General features: G+C 38.5%; 1 protein-coding gene across 1 annotated transcript in view; it reads right to left on the reverse strand.

Moving 5' to 3' along the window:
• Cyyr1 (cysteine and tyrosine rich 1) overlaps nucleotides 1-5,517 on the reverse strand; it is a 100,487-nt gene extending 94,970 nt beyond the window's left edge. The window contains exon 1 of the mRNA XM_036204037.1: nucleotides 5,122-5,517. Coding sequence (XP_036059930.1) covers nucleotides 5,122-5,194 — 73 coding nt within the window. The 5' untranslated portion in view covers nucleotides 5,195-5,517. The remainder of the gene's footprint in view (nucleotides 1-5,121) is intronic.
• Nucleotides 5,518-26,571: the final 21,054 nt, after the last annotated feature.

Below are 26,571 nucleotides of genomic sequence, written 5' to 3' on the forward strand. Positions count from 1 at the left end.
CCCCAATAGACTCTAGGCTAGTAGAAATAAAGCCCTTCTTCCCAAGTCCCTGCTCTGAACACTGGAATGTAGTTGGCTTTGGGTGAACAAGATTATGATGACAGTAATGTATCAACTCATCAGTCAATAAAGTGGCCAGTGGAGTTCTTATCATAGTTTCTAAACAACAAAGCTTCCTGATTTTAGAGTGTTGATTCTCTAATAATCTCAATTAATGGAAAGTATTACTGACAGGGATGATGCCAACAATGGTCCTTGAAATCTAATGTGTATATTTGTCATGATAATTTCTTAATGCTTTTCCTTTTATGTTGTTGTTTGTTACCTCCATAATTATAGTTCCTATACATACAATTACATAATTTAGTCTGAAGACTGTCCATCCATTACACTTGGAAGATAATGATCTGGGTACAGGTGTTCAGAGAAATAACTTGTAAATTGAGCGTTTAGTTAATGTCATATTGAAGACTCAATAAACTATAAAACAATACAATGTGATGCAGGAAATTTCTGATTAAAAGGATAATATGACCACATTGCTTTTCTTATGTGCTTTTCAACAAGAAAATTCATACAAAACTATGTAATAAGAATCACACTGACCTTAAAGAGCTTTTTGTTCCACCTAAATGATTTCTTTCTCAGTGTAGAGTTAACATCGAGATTTAACAAACAGTAAAAATTATGGTAGATGTGTTTGGGGTACATGTTTAAAAAGTACTATAGTCTCACAATTTATACTGTATGTTCAAGAATTTCAAAATAAGGCATTTTCAATTCAGCTCCTGAAAATAATGTCAACTATATGATATAAATTATATGAAGTTTTTGGTTTCCTATCAAAGTTAAAATATTGAAAGTACAAGGTATTATCTTTTTGATTACATGTTCTTTTATCGCTTTCTCTAAAAAAGGAAACATTAGCTGGGCGGTGGTAGCACACACCTTTAATTCCAGCACTCGGGAGGCAGAGCCAGGTGGATATCTGTGAGTTCGAGGCCAGCCTGGTCTACAGAGTGAGATCCAGGACAGGTACCAAAACTACACAGAGATACCCTGTCTTAAAAAAAAAAAAGGAAATTTTTGGGAGCTTTTCTGTCAGGTCTTCCTAAAATGTTATCCAAATGGAATATATCCTGTCTGACCTGGTTAATTAATGTTTTTGTTTATTTGTTGTTGGTTTTTGTGGAGCAAGTGAGAAAGGTCATATTTTCTTTCTGTATTTTGTTTTATTTCTATATCACTGATCAACAAAATGAACTTTAAAGGTCTCCACTTGACTGGAGAGGGAAATTATTTTTGCTATTTTACTTAAATCCACATGTGAAACATAATACATCATATAGCTCCAAGAGAGAAGTTATTGTATTGCCAATAGCGTTTTCAAGAAAATGCATCATTCTTTATAAACTTTGTTTTCTAGAAATACCTTGGTGTAGCCCAGGCTGCACTGGCTACATGAATGCTGAAGATGACGTTTAATTCCAGATCTCTTGACTTTTCTGAACACTGGGATTAGAGGTATATGCCACTTCTCCTAATTTGCTAATATCTTTGTTTCCAAGTTTTGGAATGTCAAGGACACTCTAATTTTTTTTTAGGCTTCCTATTCTACAGTGTTCCTACTGAATTTCTCCAGCTCAATTTTTTTGTTGTTGTTGAATTGATTCAAGGATTTTGCCAAGTCAGCTACCTCCAGAGTTTAGCAGAGATGTGACACTGTTTAAAACGACCCAAATCATGAAGGCAAGACTCCACTTCTTGTGTGCTGGGAACAGAGACTCACAATTAAGCTTGCCAGGAATTCAGGGATTCAACTGTCCTGATTGCACTAGTTACCGCTGCCGTAAGGACACGGTGTTATCAAAACACTGTGAGCCAACTTTACAGGAAACCAAGCCCCAGGTTTTCTAGCCAAAACACTGAATAATTACTGCAGCAAATATCCACGCATGTCACACACTGTTCACTATGGAGTTTTTATGGTGTTTTCTAGCACTGATGTCTACTTCCCAGAACTAAACTACGGAAAACGGTAAATGTAGTAGTTTGACGAATGTACTCATGATTATAGCCCTTCCTGACTGAGGTCTCAATCAGACCTCAGAGCTCATTGTGTTATCATAGTTACTTTTTCTCATATTGAGATTAAAATGATGAAGATCATAGTTTGGACTGCATGGTATGGGCTGTTTCTCCTTTGTGAAATAATGGAACAGTCCAGTTGCCCTCTGAAGATAAAACAACATCACTTCTAATATTCAGCTATCCCTAAAAAATGAATTCAAACTGTCATCTAGGATTTTTTAATGAAAGGTGTGATCTGGAGGGTCTCCTAGCATACTTGCCCACCCCACCTTCAGGAATGTGTATTACTGGATATCACTATCTGGTTTAAAGTCCTTGCTTAGAAATGGCTTCTGCCAGCTATAGTTGAGGCTAAGAGAGGAAGGAAAAGGGGAGGGGGGCAGAAGCCACAGGCTGAGGCCCGGAAGGTAAAACCTTGATAGAATCCTGTCTCTGTAGCCTGAAATGGGAGTTGGACAATAATATAAACACTTCATCAGGATCTCTTTCCAAAAGTTCCTCCATGAAAAAACACAATGTGTTAAACATAGAAGAATTTACTCTTATTGGCTTAACCAAATAGAACATGAATGTACTGTGTTTACTTTGTGCATTATAACTAGGCCATTGTCAATTTATCCACTTAGGGTTCTTTGTGTGTGTGTGCGGGGAGGGCTGTGAAACTATCAATTCATTTATTGAATGTTCAGGCATCTAACCACAACCTATGTGTCCAGTTGCATCTCTTAATTCCAACCAAACTGAACTATCCATTTTTGGGGATTATCCATTTTACCATGCAGCCTGTGTTAACACTATACCCTAATTTTTTTTTTTTTTTTGTCTAGGGCTATTCTAGTCTCTAAGGGTCTTATTCCCTCATGCGTTCCTTACTGAGACTTCCGAGGGGAACAGTGACTGAGCTCTTAGCCTTGCCTGTCTGTGAGGCTATTTTATTGAATGAAATAAGCATTACCCAAAAGGGCTTACTCTCTTAAAATAGCAATATGGTCACCTTCTTTGATAGCTCTAGTACAAGATTGTACCTGTTGTATGATACATACTTTCCTGCATGAAACTGATACATGAGCTCACCTTACCACCCTCCGAAAACTCAGAGCATGGCCTCTGCTCTAGTATCAAATGAATATGGCCAAGTTAACACAGCCTCTGATGTATGAGGTTCAGGAATTTCCATCAAGGAATTCATCAACTTAGCATTTCTTACACGAGACAGCAAGATGGCCTAGTGTTGTCCTGCAAATATTCTGTAGTTTATTAGATAGTAATTTGGGAGAGAAAATTGTAAAGGGAAAACTACCTAGAGAAACCACCTAACTGCTGTCCAGTGATGTCGGTTCCCTGAACACTGGAGCAGCTGTGCCTGTAGTCCTAAGAATTGGAAAAGGACAAGAGCCGGTGTGTAAAGTTGAAGCTTCTCAGCCTACCACAGGGAAGAGACTCAGAATGAGGAAATTGTGGCTCCATGAAGTTACTGACTCAGGGCAAGAACATCATTAAAGCTTCATTGGCTTCTTGCTGTTTTCTTGTGTTTGTGTTACTTTGATAAACTGAAGAGGTGGGAAGAATCTTCCCTTTCAAGAAACAAGAGGAGAGAAGCTGATGTAAAAACCAGGAACGCAGTTGATACTTAGCACCTCCAAACCGGAAAACTGTACAATCTAAGCAGCGGAAATGCTGCAATCACTCTAGTTAGAATTATTTTCATCAAATAAGAAGCACTCCTTCTACTTGCAGTAATTTCTATATTAGAAAGTCAGCATTTCCCCTAGAGTATCTTTAATATAACTTTTAGATAGTAATTTGCTTTTCAAAATCTGTTTATTTTTGAAACAGGGTCTCATATATCCTGGGGGGGGAGATGTGGGGGGCTTCTCAAACTAACCACGCAGCTGATAATCACATGGAACTTCGGATTCTCCTGCCTCCACCTCCCCAGTGCTGGGATAAAAGACATGGGTCACCACAGGTGGTTACTGCAGTAAGTACAAGGGACTGAGGCCAAGCCTTTTTTTGTTGTTTATGGTAGGCAAGTACTTGACCAACTGTGCTCAACTCTAGGCCCTAGTTTGCATCTTGATAGATTACATTTGTCTACAAGTGAGGACTCCTTTCTGGCAGAGCTGGGGTGGGGGTGGGTGGGGGTGAGGAATTTATTTTGCTGCAATGATGCAATTCAATTCTTTTGCTGCAACTAACAAGGTCGAAGACCATCTTTTCAGTTGCAGTGTCTTGGTAAGTATGGAGAAATGAACAGCTCTGCAGACTCAGAGATCAACCTATGAATCTTTGTCATAGAAAGCTAGAAACACAAGATGTTTGAAGCTCACACTCTGTGAACAGGAGGATACAAGGAGTGAGCTTGTAATTAACTTTATACTTGAGTAGGCAGTGAAAGGCCATGTAAGGCTCCCTGTCAATCACAGAACAAGAAAACCACTCTGCCTCATTAATTATTAGCAATTGCCACTAGGAATAATTATAAGGAGGGGAATGAGGGGCTTTGCACAAACAGGTGCTTAATCACATTTAAAAAAGAAAGAAACTAGTACTGGCCCTGGTGAACCACTCGCCCAAATCCTATAGCTCGCAGCACATGATTGCCCAGTCCTTGTGGATCTTCTAAAGAACATGGGCAATGTCTAGAGTATCTGAATTCTAAGAGGAAAAACTGGATTATTCAGAACGTGAGAAGCCTGAGATGAAATGCAAAAGTCACTAATGCATTTAATTAGAATAACTTCGCCTTTAAGTTTCAAGTACATTAAAAAAAATCTCTGCTGGGCCTCCAGCAAGGTTCACTTAAGACTTGGGTGTGTTTTTACACTAGTCTGATTAAATCCCTTAAAGGAGAGTTTCTGGGTTGTTCTGCAAACAGACAAGAAAGCAAAACAGCGGAACAGTAATGTGAAAGGAGAGGTGGGGGTCCGAGCATCTGGTGTTGCCTCTTAGAGAACTGCAGCTTTTTCTACGATCCTGCTTTGGCCCTAAGCCCCAGTACCCCCTCTCCCTGTTCCCGCTACTACTGACCTGTGTAGACAAAGAGCAGGACCAACTTCGGAAGCAAGACCCCTGGACGCCGCGGCAGCCTCAGCGCGTCCATCCAAGCCGGTGGCCCCAAGCAGCTCTGTAGGACAGATGGGTGGACCTGGTAGAGGGTGGAGTGAAGGTACTGCCAGGAAACCCAGCAGCGAGCGATGCGGAGGATACAGGGTAGTCAGGTGGACAGGGATGTGCTCCCGAGAGCAGGGTCCAGAGCAGTCCTGGCCATGACCCCAGCCGGAGGCCTCAGGAAGCTGACTGCAGAGAGCTGGGCGCCGGTGGTCCTTGCCTGGCTGAGCTGCGGCGGGGGCTCTTTGTCCCGCCCAAAGGTGCTGGCTCCAGCAAAGGAGAGGCAGCTTCTTTGGCGCCCTTGGCCACCCAGGCTCACATTTCATCTGCGAGGGTGGCACCCCAAACGGGATGGGGGTGGGGAGGTGACGGACTCCTCCCCACTTCCCTGAGTTTTCCTCTGTAGAATGACAGAGTACTTGGCTCCACCAGGAAGGAACTTTTGAATTGTTTGGCTTTTGCTACAATTTAGCCAAACCCTGGGGACTACTGTCTCCTCTGGGTCACACCACTTCCCATCTGCCCTGAAGCAATGGATGGAGACTTTAGCTCCCTGTCTAAGCATATGAAGACGGGAGTTTGGGGATTCAAAAGGTAATTGCACAAAGAACGACAGTGAAAGCTTCCGTGAACGTGAAACTACAGGAATTACATGGAATCTCTGCTGAAAGCTGGTAGAATGTACATTAATCAAATAGTTGAAGCATGACAACCAATTCAGGGGAAACAAAATGAGAAAAGAGGTGTCTGACCACCGCCATTGCTCTGGAGTTACTGTCCTATGCAATTAGATAAGAGAAAGAAAAAAAATTACAAAACTTGGAAACAAAGATATTAGCAACTTAGGTGTTCATATAGGGGGAAACAACCGACACTGAAGCTCTTTTCTAAAATCAAAGGAAGTGTTCAACACTATGCAGGAAGGGAAACAGAGGAGAATAAAGTATTTCCCTCAATAATTCTGCAAATTGAGGATGAAATAGATCTTAATATTATTGCCAACGTGAAATTTTTCGGGTAAGTTGGATTCCACAGCTTGTATAAAAATGAAGATGTAAGGGCAACAAAACAGTGAACAGAAAACTGGAGATATTTACAGACAATTTGCCAAATACGCTAACGTAATTTTCTTCTTTTTTCAAACACTAAACTGATTGGAAGACATTACTTGTTAGGCATGAAATCAAATAACTAAAATACTACTTTTGAGAAGTGGCGCATGCCCCAAAAGTTAAATCTATCTGAACCTTAATTTAGGCAAAATTATGGGCCAAAGACCAAAAGATGAGAACATACAGCACCTCTAATTACATTATATGCCTGAGGAAAACACAAAAGAAGAAGCCTGATCAAGTCCACTCTCATTTTCAGCCAGACACAGTGAAGTTTTAGTGACACCATTCAAATCTACTGTAACCTGGAAAAATATTTTAATACATTTATTTTGTTTAAGGAAGGGGTTCTATGTGCACATATGACCAAGGACAACTGTCTCTTCTTGCACATGTGTGTTTCAGAGAAACTCGGCTTGCACGGCTCTTTAGCAGGCACTTGTCTGCTGCACTATCTATTCTAATATTAACCTACATTTCTCTCTGACTTAAGTCTGCATTACATTTAGATCCTCTACCCCAGAAATACTTGTCCCTAGAGTATTGTTTTTGTTTTTCCTAAGTTACAGAATAAATCACATTCATGCACTGGAGTAAGACACAACAGTTTTTTAATCTTATGATTGGAACCTGGAGAAGACCTCAACACATAAAGAATTCAACTCTTTAAAAAGGAATGCACAGGTATATGGCAGTTTTTGCAGAGCTGGGATACAGTGCTATAGTGTTTAGGATGGGAAGATGGGATGGGAAGCCTCTGCAGATCAGATCTGTAGGGTGAAGACAGGCATGGGGCATGGAAGATGGAATCTCTTCTATCTCTGGATGTGCACAGCTCTGGAAGAGGCTGTTAGACTTGAGCTCAGAGGACCCCCATCACCAGTTCAGAAGGTCAGAGGTAGGCCTAAGAACCTGCATTTCCAACATGATCCCTATTGGAGAAACAGCTGTGTCAGCACCATAGTGAGAGCCACCAATTTAGAATATTCTGACACCTCACAACTCATGTCAGTAAGTAGGCACAATGTTGGCTAGAGAAGTTTCTCCCAGATTCTGAGAACAGAAATCCTGATATGGTTCAGGAGACTGATCAAGCCACCTTGCTTGCTAGTTCATCACAGTCCAAGAGGGTCTATTTTGCAGTACTCAAGGTACCATTAGCTTATAATATGCAGGCATATTTATGTGCAAGGGAATGAGAAAACTTATAGGCAGAAAAGTTTCCAGAAATAAAAAAAATAGCTTAAAATTTAAAAATAAAAAATCCAAGGAAACTATGGTAAAATCATCACAGATGAAAAGTAATTTTGATTACTAGGTCAAATGGATCGGATGTCATAATGTAAAAATACTAAAACTCCAAAGATATACAGGCCACTTCTGAGAGCTGTACAAGCTTGAAGCAGTTTTAGAAGCGAAGAAACCAACATCAAATAAAGCTCTTTTTAAGTCTAGGCTATAATGACATTTCGACTTTCAGATGTTACATGGGGAGTTCCAACAGTGACCCATCTGAACAAATACAAATTTAAAATCATAAAAAGTTTTATATGTAAGTTTCAGAAATTTACTTAAAACAGGAAAAGTACAAGACAGGTAGGAGATAGTAGACTTTTATTTGCAACCTCAGGATGAGAGAGAGAGAGAGAGAGAGAGAGAGAGACAGAGACAGAGAGAGAGACAGAGAGAGAGAGACAGAGACAGAGAGAGAGACAGAGAGAGAGAATAGCAAGTTCCTTTACTCACTGAACCATCTTACCAGTCCGTAATTTTAGCTTTTAAGAGGTAAAATAGGTTTTTCATGTTGGATATTCAGGCTTTGATCCTTAGCAGAGTAGAGAAAAAAATATTCATCTTTTAGTCTCTTTTTATATCTGAATTTCAAAGTTATCATTAACAAATCTTTTTTTTAAACCACAGAGTATAGAAGAATTTACCCTCAATAGTAATACTTTTAAAGTGTCATTTTATTCATTATTGGGTAAGGCAGCAGGAAATAAAATTAGCAAGTAACAAGCTATGATATTGCAGCCTAGAAATCATAAGTACTTAGAAGCTATTTTATGTCCTTTTCACTGGTGAACAGTTTTATATGGAGACATGAAATAGAATGGCCAACATTATTGTCCATTTGGAAGTTGAATGCACCAATTTTTAGTATAACTTGAATGTCCACGTCTTAGGGTTTCTATTGCTGAGATAAAACACCATGACAAAAAGTGATTTAGGGTACAAAGAGTTCATTTCAGCTTACCAGTCCATATCACAGTCTGTCATGAAAAGACTTTACGACAGGAACTTAAGCAAGCAGGAACTGAGGCAGAGACCATGGGGGAGTACAGTCTACTGGCTTACTCCCCATGGCTTGTTCTGTCTGCTTTTCTGTAACACCCAGGACCGTTTGTGCAGGGGTGACACCACCAGAGTAAACTGGGCTCTCCCATATCAGTCATCAAGAAAGCACCTATCCTTCCGTAGGCTTGCTCACAGGCCAATCTAGGGGAGGCATTTTTTTTTTTTCAATTGAAATTTCCACTTCCAAAATGGTTCTAGCTTGTCAAGTTCTTATAGAACTAGCCAGTACAGCCTACTCATGGATGGTATCTTATTTGTGCTTGAAGCACAGAGAATGGCATGGAGAACATAAGGGGGTGCCTTTTTGTATTAAAATAAAACAAAACAAACTTTACAGGGATAATCACAAACATAAATATTTCCAGGAGTGAGAGAGAACTCCTTCATTTAATTAGAACAAGTTTCGCAATCTGTATCAGAATGCTATATTAATGTAAATTTGGAAAGGAAAGTTGGCATCCACACTCCCATAGCATTTATTCTTTAGTCTTGCTTTTGTCGCGTGTGTGGTCACAGCAACCAGAAAAGTAAATAATATAGCTTCATATCATGGTGCTGGCATGTATGCTTCTTGAATGCCATCCTCCTTTCCCTTTAGAAACAATATCATTTTATTCACTTACTTTGTGTGTGTAAATTTTCTGCATGAATATATGTATGTAAATATGCCTTTGATAAAATCATGATCTCATCTCCCTTTTCATCGTGAGTGATGAGTGTGGTGGTTTGATTAAGAATGACCCCCACCTCATATATTTGAATGTTTGGTCATCAGGGAGTGGCACAAGTAGGTGTGATCTTGGAGTCAATGTAGCCTTTCTAGAAGAAGTATGTCAATGGGGGACTGTGGTGGTACTGTGTTCCCCAAAATATTGTGTACTCTAATAAACTTATCTGGGGTCAGAGACAGAACAACCACTAGATACAGAGGCTAGAAAATGGTGGCACACACACCTTTAATCCCAGCACTTGGGAGGCAGAGCTAGGCCAATCTCTGTGTATTCAAGGATACAGCCAAGCATGGTGACTCATGCCTTTAATCCCAGAAAGTGATGTCAGAAAGCAGAAAGGTATACAAGGCTTGAAAACCAGGAACTAGAAGCATTTGGCTCGTTAACCATTTGGCTGGTTAAGTTTTTAGGCTTTGGAGCAGCAGTTCAGCAGAGACTCATTTGGATGAGGACACAGAGGCTTCCAGTCTGAGGAAATAGGATCAGCTGAGGAACTGGCAAGGTGAGGTTGCTATGGCTTGTTCTGCTTCTTTGATCTTCCAGCATTCACCCCAATACCTGGCTCAGGTTTGATTTTATTAATAAGACTCTTTAAGATTCATGCTGCAGGGGACAGGTTTTGGGGTTTTAAATGTTCAGATTAGGCTCTCTCTCTCTCTCTCTCTCTCTCTCTCTCTCTCTCTCTCTCTCTCCTTGCTGCCTGCCAATCCAGATGTAGATCACTCAGCTACCTATCTAGCACCATGTCTGCCTGTATGCCATGGTTCCCACCTTGGGGCTAATCTCTGAATGTAAGGAAGCCCCAGAGTTGCTGTGGTCATGGTGCCCCTTCACAGCAGCAGAACATTGACTAAGACGGTGAAGTTTTCCCGAATTAGAGTAGGGCTCTCATTCGTTATTTTCAGTAGCTATTATTGTACTCCGCAAAGTTGTTTTAGCCTACTTTCTTAGCTCTCCCTTTAACGTGATGGTAGTCTTTGTGTATGTCAATTTTCACTCTTGATCAGTTCTAAACAGCCTTTTGTACTTTAGTTGCCCAGTCTTTTTTAAAATGGAAATATATCCAAATTCTCTGCTAACTGAAATCCTTTGTTGTGATCTCCTTGGAATTTGAATATAATTTCGATTCTCTAGGAGACTTTGGCATCATGGAAACCTTGAGTTGCATCTGACTTTCTGTCTTTTTTTGCTGACCAGACCTGACAACTTAAGCCTCCTTATATTACGATCAATCCAGATGAGTCTATTAAATGGGTAACAGAATTTATGAAGATATAAATTAAGGAAATACACTTACAAATACAGAATAGAGTAGACAGCTGAAGTCATCCTCTGATCTAACTAGGAGCGAATGAACCTTGAAGGCAGGAACAGAGAGAAGGGGCATGTGACCCTTTTCTGTTCCCTTATAAGAGGTCACATACAAGGGCAGGAAGTACCACTTCCTTGGGGGCCCTATTGCACATGGTCATGGGCAGAGCAAACACCACTATATCCTTGAAGTTTCCCAGAAGAGAGAGTATCAGTTTTCTGGACACATGTTTCATCTTTCTGCAGTTGCTTTTCTTCCAACCCCCACCTGTAGGTTCACACCTGAATTAGGATCTTTTCTTTGTTGACTATGCATTGTTCTTGATCAAACATGTTACTGGTTTAAAATAACTTTCACGTAATTCCAACACCTATTAATGTTTGAGAATGACTGATCTGCAAAATTTCTGCTCAGTAAAAATATGTGAACCACATATGTAATCAAATTTTTTTCATAGTTACATTTTAAAAGTCAAATAAATGAAGTAAAATCAATTTAATGATGTCATTTGCTTAACTTAATCCCAACAGCATTTCAACCTATAAGTAATATAAAAAATATTTATGACATGTTTTATAATGCCTTTTAGGATAATGTCTTCAAAATCTTTGTTTATTATGTTTACAACTTATCTCAATTTTAGTTTTAAAATTTCAACAGAGATATGTGATCAATATTTAGACTACCTGTGCAGTAATAAATATAGAATTACATATTAAATTTGATTCTAATATTCTTGACACTTTCTAGTAATTAAAGGAATTCTAGGTTAAAAACAAATTAATTAAAATGAGATGAAATTATTTAATTCATTAGTTACACTAACTAACTTTTTTTCTTTTAAGTATGCTGTAGATCTGTTCATGTTTGCTTTTTGTCAGGACCTTTAAACATGGTTTGTCTCATTGAGATATGCAGTAAGTTTTGGTTTAAAAAAATGACATTATAATTCACACAAGAAAAGTTAAACCAAGAAATATAAAACATATTTGCTTCACTGTCTGGGAAAAACATCAGTTTCAATTTTACCCTCTTGGGAGGAAGAGGTATGTTTGTTTCTTGGCTTCTAACTTTTGCTACTTCCAAAACTGCTTCCTTGATGTCTTCCAGGGATTTTTCTGGAAGATAAATTAAAAATGGAACATAGATGACAGCAGAGTTGAAGGATAGAATAATCCTGATTGCATAGCCAGGGATGCTTTGGTTGGGATTTCTTGAGCTTTGTCATTCAGGAAGCTTGTTTACCCACATTCTTTAAGGGAAGCTGACATGACCACAGTCATTCAAAGGAGCATACATACATGGGGAACCACAATCAGACATTATATTACCAACTGACCTTTTTTTTTTCATCATAGCTTTGTTTATTAGATTAAGAAAGGGCATCAGATTTGAGTACTCATTTCCTGGATGGCCAAACAGTTTTCAGCATTGCCTTGAGTGGTGCTTCACATGAAATGTCGTCTACAGTCCCAGGCATTTGAATGCCGCTTCCTGTCCAGTTGGTAGCTCTGTTTTGGGAGGCTTAGGAAGCATGACCTTTTTAGAGAAAGTATGTAGTTGGTAATTTTATTTTTTTATTTGTTTAACTCTATGGGGGCCTGCCACCCAGCTCCCAATAAATAGATGGAGACTTTTTACTACTTATAAATGCCCGGCCTTAGCTTGACTTATTTCTAGCCAGCTTTTCTAACTTAAATGATCCCATTTTTCTTTAACTATGTTTTGTCTCTGGACTTTTTATCTTTCTTTATTCTATATAGATTTCTTTTCTGTTTCTCCATGGCTGGCTGTATGGCTGGGTGGCTGGCCCTTGGCATCCTCCTCATTTCTCCTTTTCTCACTCTTTGCTCTTTTTTCTCTCTTGAGCCTAGATTTCTCCTCCCAGTCCTCTCTGCCTGGCAGCCCTGCCTACCCCTCTCCTGCCTAGCTACTGGACATTCAGCAATTTATTAGACCAATCAGATGTTTTAGACAGGCACAGTAAAACAGTGTTACAGAGTTAAACAAATGCAACATAAAAGAATGTAACACATCTTTGCATCATTAAACAAATATTCCACAGAATACACGGATGCAACACACCTTAAACTAATATTCCACAAGAGAAGTGTGTCACTGTAGGCTGGCTTTGAGACCTTAAAGACTTGAGCCATTCCCCGTGTTCGCTCTCTGCTTCAACTTTGAAGTTCAAAATGTCAGCTCCTAGCATCCTGCCCCAGCCTCCATGCCTGCTGCGTCTGGAGCTCTAAGTGAAATAAACCCTTCTTTTACGAGTTACTTTAGAAGCGATGTTTTGTCATAGCAACAGAAAACTAACAAACACATTTAGGGGAGAGGTAAGAGTGGCACATTGGATTGTAGTACATTGGAATTCAAATCAGAAAATACACAAATAACGAGCCATAGTAATGAAGCAAAATATGCAGGACATTGTTTTCAGACAGAGCAACACCTAGAAAAGAACTATTTACTTGTCTAAATTAATGAAGGAGAATCAAATGTGTATAAATGGGAGAAATGAAGTAGAGAAGTTGATCTACACATGTGATATATACACGAACACAATTTACGGATCCATATACATACATCATAGATTTTCCTTTATAGGGAATGTTCTTCTACGTTTACGCATTGAAAATCTTTAATTATGTCCTTTAATGGTCTTTGGGATTTTGAATCAGAAGCCATCAGATTAGTGATGCTCTTTTCTCCTGACCTTCCAGTTTGATGTCACCTTCTTCTCTTCTCATCCTGTTGTAACGCCTTCATCTCCAGCACACTGCATTAATTATCTACGTAGCACTCATCACCATCTTTATTTCCTTGTGTATGGATTACTGTTTCCTATCCATTCCTCCTGTGCAACAATAAAAACCATGAAATCGGGGTGCAAAGATAAGATCTATGAAATTGGGGTGCAAAGATAAGAACTATGAAATTGGGGTTTAAAGATAAGAATTATGAAATCAGAGGTGTAAAGATAAGGACTATGGAATCGGGGTGTAAAGATAAGGACTATGGAATGGGGTATAAAGATAAGGACTATGAAATCAGGGGTGTAAAGATAAGAACTATGAAATCAGGGGTGTAAAGATAAGAATTATGAAATCAGGGTGTAAAGATAAGAATTATGAAATCGGGGTGTAAAGATAAGGACTATGGAATCGGGGTGTAAAGATAAGAACTATGGAATGGGGTGTAAAGATAAGAACTATGGAACCAGGGTGTAAAGATAAGGACTATGGAATTGGGGTGTAAGTATCATGTACACTACTGTATTGGAATATTCCTGGTGGTGAAAAATAACTCTGTTAAAAGAGTGTGAAAAGTAGAAAATCATACATGCCATATGCAATGGAAAGTTTAGAGTTCTAAAATATTTCAAAGATGTGCAGATGCTGAGTGCTGTAAATTATAGTGGAAACTGTGTTAAGAAAAAAGGACTCTTTGCTGAGGTTAGAAGGTCTGCCTTGGGATTTTCTTAACATCTGATTCCACACACCAAAAAAAAAAAAAAAAAAAAAGACACTTCAACTCGAAAAGTGAAAGTTTATGTGGATGTTTAGATTCCAGAATGTTAAGACAGTAAATTTCTGTCTTTTGTGGGGGTTTTCTTTTTTTGTTATTTTTTTTTAAAGATTTATTTATTATGTATACAATGTTCTGTTTGCACGTATTTCTGCAGGCCAGAAGAGGGAGCCAGATCTCATTACAGATGGTTGTGAGCCATCATGTGGGTGCTGGGAATTGAACTCAGGACCTCTGGAAGAACAGCCAGTGTTCTCAACCTCTGAGCCATCTCTCCAGCCCTTGTTATTATTATTTTTAACCTGGTTTGTGATACAGGGGCCTGAGGCACTCATGTGAAAATGTATTGGTGATATCAAAGGGAAGACTATCTAGAGGAAAATGGGCTAGGAAATGAGCCATCCTGCAGGCACTTTAATTGGTGGTTCTGTGGGGTTGGTACAGAGTCCAGTTGGCTTCTGATATTAGTGACTCCTGTCACTGATGGACTTATGGCATCTGACCTAAACCCTCTTCACTTAGTATCTTGCTTATTCTTATATCTGTTCCAATGACTCATGGTAGTACTGACTCACTATTAGAAGAGCTTGGATGGACAACAAATTTGTGCAGTTTTGCTTCCATGCCTTGTTAAGGTGTTCACAGGTCTTTCTAATTATTGCTAATAACACCAGAACCATAAACATATTTAAAGGACTTTGAAATTTTTTTTTTCTCTTTCCACTGTCAATGTTGTGTAGTTCTGAGATAAGGTCGTCTCCACAAATGAGCACTGCAGACAACACTGTTCTGGTTTAGTACATCTTACTCTTGACTGTCTTTGATATAATCTGTCATGTGTAAGTCCATTGATAACAGGAGCCGCTAGTATCAGAAGCCACCTGGACTCTGTACCAACTCATAGACTGAATGGATAACTTGCTTTCAGAATGGGACACTGAGAAGGAAACCCCGGCTTCCATCTTTAGAAATGAATGCCTCTGCTCCACAGTTATGAGACATGCATTTAGGGCCTCACTTGTATATTCTCTCTTAATTATGAAAACATGGTATATTTTAACACACTTTTGCCACCCTCTCTTTCTCTATAAGCCTAACAATTTTCTAGTTCTGTGTCCCCCCAAAAAAGAAGTAAGCAGAATTATAGCAACAATTCCATTCTATATAGTTAACTCAAATCTAGGGTGGTAGACTTTTTTTCATATTTATTTATTTATTTTTCTACTAGCAGCTTGACACAGTATAAATTTTTATCCTAATAGTGAAATGTTTCATTGAGAAAGTAGGAAGTACTCTTGAACGCATTGACACAGGAGATCACTTCCTAAATTTAACACTAGCAGCATAGATGCTGAGAACAACAATTAATAAATGGGACCTCTTGAAACTGAGAAGCTTTTGCAGGGCAAAAGATACGGTCAATAAGACAAAAAGACAGCCTACAGAGTGGGAAAAGACCTTTATCAAGCCCACATTTGACAGAGGATTGATCTCTAAAGTATATAAAGAACTCAAGAAACTAGACATCAAAATACTGAACAATCCAATTAAAAATGGGCTAAAGAGCTAAACAGAGAATTCTCAAAAGAAGAATCACAAATGGCTGAAAGACATTTAAAGAAATGCTCAACATCCTTAATCATCAGAAAAATGCAAACCAAGACAGTATTTTTAGCATATATTCTATTATTATGAAATTTTAGAATTTCACTTGAGTATTGTATTTGCATCCTCTCTACCCATTCTTTTTCCCTCCAACTCATCCAATGCTCCCAACTCCCTCTCAACTTCATGATCTCTTCAACTATTATTGCGATATGCATATATAAACACAACTTGCTGAGTCCGTTTAGTAATGCTCATATGTGTATGTGTTTAGGGTTGGCCATTTGGTATTGAATCACCTATCAGGGGCTCATACCTGCAAAAGACAGAGTCTCCCTCTCTTACTAGCCATTAGTTGCATGTAGCTATTATTCTTCTAGGAGAAGGGTGTTTTGAGATGCCCCCCACCTACTTTGTGAAGATCTTGTTTAGGCAGCAATATTTTTAAGATTTTATGGATGCAACTTGCTTCTTATCATAGATACAAGACACTGTCTTGTAACAGACATTCTGGTTCTCTGGCTCTTACACTCTGTTCATCCTCTTTTCTGTAATAATACCTGAGCCTTAGGTATTGGGCTTGTCTTGTGGATGTATCAGTTGGAGATGAATATATCACAGTTAGTTGCTCTCTGCATTTTTAACCAGTTGTGAATTTTTGTGATGGTCTCTGTGGTGGAATTTAGAATGCTTTAGGAATTATAGTGGTTTAGAAAAGGGGCAACAGTAGGTTCTCCTCTTGGACCCATGACCTTACCAACTCCAGGTAGTTGGCTAGGTTTACAGTGCCAGGAATTAATTCCTTCTTATCAAGTGGGCCTTTGGTTATCCCCACACTGTGAGTGCCGCCACTGCACCCGTAGGCATATCTAGCTCTGTTGGTAATTATTGTGATTTGGAGCCATTATAGCTGGTATTTCTTTCAGTTGTTTTCTCATTTGACAGCTTGTGCAGCACCTTCTAATGCAATAGAACTAGTTGGTTCCAGCTCAATCCTTCAAGTTCTGTGTCTGAAATGTGTGGCAGCTTGGGAGACAATTAAGGCCAACAATAATAGCCTATACTGTTCTGCAAATCTCTTGGATTCCTCTGATCAATGACTCAAAGAGATGTTTCCCACGCCTGGCATTGGTTTTTTTTTTTTTTTTTTGGTATGTAGTGTATACTCTTGTGGGAGAGCATTGTCACTACAAGTGGCATAACTTAATTTAAACTGTTTACATATATATGTTTAAGTTTGCAAATATATAATATATATTTATATTCATTCTTATAAATGTATGTTTTTATGTAAACATGAAAGAATGTTTTCTATGGCTTTTTCAATTACCCTCAGTCTTCTTTACCCCTCCCCCTCCCTCTCCCTCAGTGTTACCCTTTTTTCTTTCTTTCAAGAAAAAGTCCCTTCCCCATTTTTGCCATGTCGCTCATCATTATACCAGTGTCTTACCATCACCCTCTCTAGAGTGCCTTTTCCTACCTCCGTGGGCTCCATTTTACTTTCCTGGTTTCTGCAGTTAATCTGGGTTAGACACTCATATCGAAAGATTTGAAAATAGGACCCACAGTTGAGAGAACCTATGGCATTTGTCTTTCTGGATTTGGGTTACACGACTCATTGGACAGTCTCATTTTTCAACCACCTAAGAGTTAATTGTGCAGCTTTAAGATATCTAAAGCTATATTTTGTCTGTTCTCTGCATTGTATTACAGATTTAAATTTTAGATTAGAATCTTTTTCTAGATTTCAACTCCCAAGCCAAGATCTGCATTTTCTCCTTTCCAAGGTTAATCCACCTACATATGTTTTGACTTTTGCTTCCTAATTATTATGTCTCCAAGAGATTTGCTTCCTGCGTTTCCTTATTCTGCATTTTTGGCATATATTTCTTCTCTAGTTCTTTTCTTCAGTATGTAAATATGACTGCAGACGTTATAAACTGGGAAACTATATAGTCTCTTTGGTAATTTTAACTGTTATATATAAGTTTCTGGCAAAGTTATGTATCTATGGATTTTGTTACTTCTTAGAGAAATGTCTGTTTTGTGAATATATTTATATTGTAATATGCTTGTATACTGTAATTTATTCTTGTAGATTGCATGTCTTCTTCCTTGACCAGATATTTCCTAGAATAAGGCTCTCATTCCAGGTAAGGACAACTTCAAAAGAATGGTACAGACAATGTTTTAAACTTACAAAAATTAACAGAAAAGCAAGGGCATTAGTTTTCAGGTAACCTGGACACTTTATTTTTCAGTCTTGTCTAAAACCACATAACTTAGATACTTGGAAGTAGCTTCATCCAGGGCTCTTGTGTTCAGAGATGATTGTCCTATTGAGACAGAATGAAAGTCTACAACATTGTCAGGGTGAGGCTCTCTCTTTCAGAGAGGCATTCTCTGTTCACAAGCTTGAAATAAATGAAGAAGCCATGAAATAAGGTCAACCTCAGGAAAGGTTGAAAAGGACTTTTCTTTTAGTTGGATTCTTAGGACAGTGAGATTTTGTTCAGTCATTGTACTTGGAACGAATACACCCTGAAAGTTCCTTTTGGTTCTTAGATTCATAACTGATGTTATAGATTCTAAGGCTGGGTAGGATTTAGGATTGAATTAACTCACCTTAGCAGTTAAATAAAAATGAAAAGTAATGGATATTTTTAGGAAGATATGCCTCCATTAGGCTTACAAGGTGTCTGTCTTTGGGGTTATTGTATTTTTAACACCCACTTCACTTTAAGACTGTCTCTTCTCCGTCAGCAAGTTAGTGAGGAATTGATACAAGTTTTAATATTACCAATACCATGAAAACAAAACATAATTACACAAATAAGTAAAGAATTAAAAAGATGAAATCCCATTAATGCAGTTCAAAGCTCAGTAGAAAATGATTGTTTTAATTATATGTGCTTATAGCTTCCCAAGAGAGGTGCCTATTCAAATCTAGATACTGACCTCAGTACTGCATTATTATACCACTGAGTGGTATAAAAGGAATGAAATTATTCTTCTCCCTTCTCTTCTTTCATTTTCATCTATGCCAGGAGAGAAAGTGGTAAGAATATGACCCTCACTGCTACCAGGCAGGCATCTATTCCCCTTCTCAAAGATCTACTCCATGGTGAGGGGTGTGGAGTAGGGAAGGATGTATCAGAGAACGGTACTTTGTGGAGAGTCTCAAGCATTCCTCCTGATTGGAACCTAATCTTTCTTGCACACACTTCTGTTGTTCTGTAGGCCTGATTGGTCCTCAGCTTTTTTTGTTTTTTTGAGACAGGGTTTCCCTGTGTAGTTTTGGTGCCTGTCCTGGAACTCACTCTGTAGACCAGGCTGGCCTCAAACTCAACAGAGATCTTCCTGTTTCTGCCTCCGGATTGCTGGGATTAAAGGCCTGCGCCATCACCGCCTGACCCGTTTTCTAGATTTTAAACTGATGCTGTGGCCTGTTCTTGCCTCTACTGCTCGGCATCCTCATAAGATTATGACTTCCACTTTCTTTTGATCATTTTATCTCATTTTGGTGATATTCCTGGAGGCAAGAGTGGGAAAGTGCTTTCATGCAATCTTACCCTGAGGAATAGATACCCCAGAGAGTGTTCTGAAATAGAGGGAAATAATCTTTGTACTCTCCCACTCTTTCCACAGATTTCCTTCTCACTCTTTGAAAGCACTTAGGCCTTAACAAGCTGTCAATTCATGTCCATCAAGGAAGTAGCTGGTAGAAGCATATAGAATTTGCCATGTAGGAACATTATACATAGATTTCTTAATCCTCCAAAAAGAACACATTTTCTTCTCAGCAAGCAAAATGATGCAGAGGCACACAATGAGATGGTGAAATGTCTTTTAATGGGAACACAAACAAACAAAAAGTAGATCCACATAACCAAGCGACCAGTAAATCATGACTGAGATTTCAGGCTGTGCCTATTGCTTAGAGATGGAATATCATCATCAAGTATCCAGATTAACCCGGGGCAATTCCAATAAACAAAGTACTTCCCACTGAGCTCCAAGCAGCTGCTATTCTACCAAACAAAAATCTCTCATTGTAGATAAACAACGGTAAGTAAAGAAATAAAAGATCATGAAAAGAAACACTTGTTTTCCAAAGCATTACATTAAAAAAAAAAAATAGCCTAGGTCTATTTTCAATTGATTTACCAGGTAACATTGCCAAATAAAGTTTATAGCTCATGAAATAAGGGAAAAAAATCTCTTTTCTTTCTAAATGTCCAAGAATTATGAAAATACACATTTAAAAAAATCACTTCAGTTACAAGAATAAACATGGGGAAAACAAATAACCCATTAGTGGGTTGCACAACAAGCTGCTATTTTACATTACTATTTGGGTTAGTCATACCTTATGGCATGGTTTTTGGGAAAGGACTGGAATGAATATCAGGACCAAAGTTTTTAATGTGTCCATAATCCCTTGAGAAAATAATTCATGAGTATATTATTTTTCATAAAGTAGACAGAAAATGAAGCAAACCTCCCAAATCCCAAGGAAAAAATAAGCAGTAATTAAAAATCTATTATTAAACAGTACGAGTAGAAAAAATTTATTTTTATGGCTCTGTGGTAATAATGGAGGTGTTTGGTAAAGCTATAAGTGTAACAATATTTACAACTAGCCAGTTCAGTATACAGAATGTTCCCAAATGGAAACTTGAGAACCTTTATCCAATATTGCATCTTTAGCAAAGAAGCTGACACACTCAGACTGTTAAGACCTCCTTCGCATACCAGACTTTTCAGACTCTCGTTCTATTTTATTTTAAAAAGAACTTTCTGGCCTAAATTTTTGTCTTAAAATTGAACTAGGGTTAGAGACCCTGAAAAGTAGTCTTTTTTTTTTTTCCAACCACTGTTTTTTGTTCTATGGGAACTGCCCTATTTGGTCTCCTTGGGAACCAATACCACACTTTCCCTTAGGCTGCATCAGAGGCCCACGTAGAAATGGTCAGTCTGTGAATGTTAAGACTGTATTGAAAGATTTGAGAATGGACAGTGAAGGATTTCTTTCCTTTTTTTTTTTTTGTTTTGTTTTTTTTTTTGTTTTTTTTAAGACAGGGTTTTTCTGTGTAGCTTTGTGCCTTTCCTGGAACTCGCTTTGTAGACCAGGCTGGCCTTGAACTCACAGAGATCCACCTGCCTCTGCCTCCCGAGTGCTGGGATTAAAGGTGTGAAGGATGTTTTGATCCAGTTTCTTTACCAAACCTTGCTTGCAACACTTAACATCCTATGGTGGAAAACCCGCTATATGGTTCATCCATCCTTCTCTTGAAGATATTGTGAACAAAGAAAAACAGACAATATTCCTGTCTGAAGCTGAGAATTCCTGGTCCAAGGATCAGTTTTTTGGACCTATTGCCCTTGCAAGCTATTTGGACATAATTTGACACTACATGCATGATTGTTACCAATAGAGAGTTAAGAGAAATTCCTGTGATTTGTAAGACCCTCAGCATCAAAATTGACTTAATTGAAGAGAAGATAGCCCAGAAAACAAAGAACCTATGGTATGCAGGGAACAGAAATGCTATCATAGACTCTGTATCAACAGAACTATTCTAAACACTAGATGCATTGTTTACAGTTGTAAACATTAGACAGAAAGCAGACATGCATGGCCTCAAGTCCATTATTTTAGCATAACATTATCCTCAGCTGCATGTGGAGTTTGAAAACTGATTACAAAGCTATGGCTGGGAGTTTATTTCAATAACTAAAAGTTTTTCTTTGCTTTTCTCTGAATAAATCTGAACTGTGGGTTCTCTCTAAAAAGTGGCCTTTTGGACTTTCCTTCTTCATAAAAAGCAATTCTGCTTGCTTTATTGTCTTAGCAAAGCCTTAGCAAGCTTTTAAAAGTTGGCAGTGTAAATGAAACAACCTGCAAATTTTTTTTGAAATAGATTTAGTTGAAAATGAAAAAGGCTACTTGAAGTAAGTGTCCTCAGATAAGGTGTTAGAGTTCTTCCAGACTCCAGGGAGTGAGCTAAACTGTGCCTTTGCTATTGACCAAATTATAGATAACAGGGTTTCTTCAGTTGAATCTGAAAATATGTTGGTTTTGTTTTAATTTTTTATTATTTAAGTTTTTTTCATACATGCATATAAGGCATTCTAATTTCTCTCCTTTCATGTCCTCTTGTATTTCCCTAGCTTTATCAGTGCCTTTTCTTTTTTAATCTCTTGTCTATACTCACAACTTTTGGTTTTGTTTGAGGACTCATTTAGTTAAACCACAATCATAATTTTGGAACTATCTATTAGAGTCTGGTGAGGTCATCATGAGTACAGAACTGAAGGTAATGACTTCCTTTCTTTCTGAATATATCAGTGACAAATATATGAAGGTTGAGACTCCTGAGCCTCTCCTCCATACATACCCAATTAGTGATGTCCCCATTCTCATGAAGATCCAATGTAGGCATCCTCAGCAATGAGTTCATGATTTTTATAGCCGTGTCTCGACCAGAAGATGTCATTTCTCAGCCTTTCATCCTATTGTCCAGCTCTTAGCTTCTTTTGACCCCCTTTCCACACTGTTCACTGGGCCTTAAAGTGAATGGTATAGATGTCTTGTTTAGGGTTGAGAACTCATTCACCATTTGTTCAGAGCACCTTGTACAGTCACCACTCTCTGTATTCACCACAGTTCACTGGGAAGTGAAGGCTTTAATAAGAAGACTCTCATTAACACTGTGAGTAGCATTTACCTATAGGTATAAATATAAATTTTAGAAGGCAGTTTTTAAACATCAATTTATCTAAAGAGTATTCCTCTCTTTCCCTAGGACCTCCTTAACCTTGGATTTTTCAGCTGGTTTATAGTACTAAACATGTACTCCTTTCTGTGGATTGGGCCTTACATCTAACCAGAGAGTGTTGGTTTCACCTGTAATATTAGTGTCTCTGTTGCACAAGTTGGCATGTCTTATCTAGCAGTAAGATCTCATAGTTTGTAGTATCCATCGCTGATAAGATCATTGAGTTCTTCTCTCACCTAGCAGCCTGCTGGGGCTAGGAAATCTAGCCAGCAAACAGGATATTTCCAGCTTAGTTCTAACTTCATTTCTCTCTATGATGAAAGCAAAGTATGTGGTATCTTCACCAGTATTATTTTGTCATCTAGCTTTGGTGGGCAACCAAGAGGAATGGCAAGAACTTGAATTGCGTTAGGGCCCCCAAGCCAATCAGAACAAGAACTCTTAAATAGCTATCCTATTCTTGACACTGAGATTTTTTTTGTTGTTGTTCAATAATCTATGGCTTCTAGGAGAAGCTTTTTCTAGCCATGGAATGTCTCTCTTTTCAAATTATAGTTTAAAAATTATACAAAAAAATTAGTTACGAGACAGTAAGTTTCAATATGGCTCTTCTATGCCCTTTCATTTTCATTAACCCCAATCTCCAATCTCCTCCTTTCCTCACTCCTTGTTTAATCCTTCAAACCCCAGTGTTCTCCCTCTTTACTTTCCTATTTTTTTACATTGTACTATCCCCCCTCCATTGATATAGCTTTTTTCCAATGACCATTTTCTTGTTTCTTGACTTCTGTATTTATTTTTTTAATTGAAAATAGATTCTTCTCTCACAAAAATACATTCTCAAATACTGTTTCCCCTTCCTCCACTCTTCACAGTCCCCCTGAGGCACCCACCCTCTGTCTCCTTTCAGAAAAGAACATGCTTCCAAGAGACAACAACCAAACACAGCAAAACAAAATACAGTAAGACAAGGCAAAAGTCCTCATACGGAGGCTGGACAAGGCAACCAAACAGAAGGAGAAGAGTCCCCAGAGCAGGCAAAAAAGTCAAAACCATACCTGTTCCCACTGTTGGGAGTCCCACAGTAACACTAAGCTAACAGCCACAACATATATGCAGAGGACCTGGTGCAGATGCCTGCAGACCCTGTGCTTGCTACTTCAGTCTCCGAAAGCCCATATGCACCCTGCTTTAGTTGATTTGGTGGGCATGTTCTCCTGGAGTCCTGCATCCCCTCTGACTCCTACAGTCTTTCTACACCATCTTCCGTGGAAGAGATGGCTAGTTGAGACTACATATCCCCCCATTACTAGGATCACCCTCATAAGACCCAGGAAGTTTCCACTGTGCTAGATTTCCACACTGTCCTCCAAATAACCCCCCAATTCCATCTGTCTCTCCCTAAACTCTTTGTCTCTATTCTGTCTTCTCCCTACCTGATCCCTGGAGCTCCCATCCTCACCCATCCCCAGTTCACCTGTGGGGTTCCCTTCTTCCTCAAGCAACACTGGCTGCTGGTTTTTGAGACAGGAGGGAGCAGAGGTAATGAGCAGGGTGTGGCACAAATCCTATTTGGTCTTAATAATGAAACCCATAGCCAGATATTAGTGTAAATGCTGAAAGATCAGAGAGACAATGGAGCTAGCCACAGCCTCCTCTTACCTTATCAATTCCTCAGCCCAAAAGGGGCAGAGTTTCTGTCTCTACTTGCCTTATATTCCTCTCTTCGCCCAGCTGTATCATTTCCTCTTTCCTCCTCCCTAGTGCTGGAATTAAAGGCATGAGATCCCATGTGCTGGGATTAAAGGCTGGATCACCTCAATTAGCCACCTTGAAATGGTCCTGAGTAGTCTGTAGTCAGTCCAAAGCCAATCCTTAGGTGGTGTTTTTCAGCTTAGTGGTGTTTCATAGTCCTGGTGGAATCATCATTGTGGAGGCCCATCCTCCTTTGGGAGACTTCAAAGGTCACTGTTAGGCATGATCATGGTTCACTGTAGAAAACTTAAACATTTTAAATGTCAAAGAGGTTAAAGGATCAGTTTTTGTTATGACCATCCAGAGTACAAAAACTTAATTCCTAGTTACCTGATAGAGAATCAAACCTGATATCGTCATGTACAGGAAGCTAGATGAAGCCATTTTTTTTCTAAAATTAATATACTCTATATGACCATTAATATCATGACAAAAAGTTTATATATATATATGTGTATATATATACATATATATATCTTATAAATTTTGAGTTAATATTCATACCTTAGGAAAAAGTTTTAAAGAGTCAAAATAAAATCAAAGGATTATGAAATTAGTGGCAATAAAATAGTCCCTTAATTTTTGTTTTTCTTCTGTCCCTTATCAGGTGGCTCTTTTGACACGAGACAGAGATTTTGGATTTTACTTTACTTATTTTGGTTTAGAGAAGGAGAGAGCCACACTCCAACTCCAAAGCCAGCTTTAATTTGTAATCAGACTGGACCTACAAAAAGAATATTTGCATTATATGTCTGTAGAGAACAGCAGAAACAAACATTTGGGAAGATTCATGAAATTTTATCCTGTGGAAAATGTGATATATCAATAGGCCAATTTACTTATTTTCTTGAGACACAAAATATCAACACAGCAGGGTTCAGAGAATATGGCTGAAATAGCTTTCTAGGAGTCAGCTTCAGTGAGACAGCTCAGTTTTATTCCAGAGTAAGGGAAGTATATAGGATTGAGACAGCGGCTGAGGAATTGCTAATTTGCATTTGGCATCATGGTTCTACCATACAGCTGGAGCACAATTCCTGATTACTACTACAGGGGCAGCAGGAGGAGAGTGTTTGCAGCGAACTATGTCAAAGGTCACCTTGAGCAGCACAGCCCTTCAACACACCCGAAAAATCTATTTCCCTTTCCTCAGGAGATGCTTGTGCCCCTGCCCACCCCAGAATCCTCCTTTTTACCTAACCTCTCTGTGTTTACAGATTGTAGCTTGCTTATTATTTATTTATTTATTATTTGACTTTCTGGATTACCTCACTCAGGATGATTTTTTTTTTCTAGTTTCATCTATTTGCCTATACATTTCATGATGTCATTTTAAAAAATAGCTGACTAATACTCCATTGTATAATGTACCTCATTTTTCTTTACCCATTCTTTGGTTGAGAGACATCTAGTTTTTTTTTTTTTTCCCCAGTTTTAATAAAGCCACAATGAACATAGCTGAACAAGTGCTCTTGTGGTAGTATGGAGTGTCCTTTGGGTATATGCCCAAGAGTGGTATAGCTGGGTCTTGAGGTAGATCAATTCCTAATTTTCTGAGGAACTGCCATATTGATTTCCAAAGTGGCTATGAAAGTTTGCATTCCTAGCAGCAATGGAGGATTGTTCTTCTTGCTCCGCATCCTTGCCAACATAAGCTGTCAATTGTGGTTTTGATCTTAGCCTTTCTGACAGGCAAAGTGGAATCTCCAAGTAGCTTTGACTCCCTTTTCTCTGATTGCTAAGGATGTTGAATATTTCTTTAAGTGTTTCTCAGCCATTTGAGATTCTTCTGTTGAGAATTCTGTTTAGATCTGTATCCCATTTTTAAATCAGATTATTTGAGTCTTTTTGATATTTAATTTCTTGAGTTCTTTATATAGTTTAGATGTTAATCCTCTGTAGGACATGGAGTTGGTAAAAGTCTTCCCCATTTTTTGGACTCCCTCTTTGTCTGATTGATAGTGTCCTTTGCCTTACAGAAGCTTTTCAGTTTCATTAGGTCCCATTTATTAATTATTGATCTTAGTGCTTGCACTATCATGTTCTTTTCAGAACATCTCTTCCTGTGCTGATGCATTCAAGGCTGTCTTTTCTATCAGGTTCAGTGTGTCTGGTTTTATGTTACATCTTTGATCAAGTTGGACTTGTTTTGTGCAGGGTGATAAGTAGAGATCAATTTGCATTCT

This window comes from Onychomys torridus, chromosome 12 (genome assembly GCF_903995425.1).
Source record: "Onychomys torridus chromosome 12, mOncTor1.1, whole genome shotgun sequence".
Classification (NCBI taxonomy): Eukaryota; Metazoa; Chordata; class Mammalia; order Rodentia; family Cricetidae; genus Onychomys; species Onychomys torridus.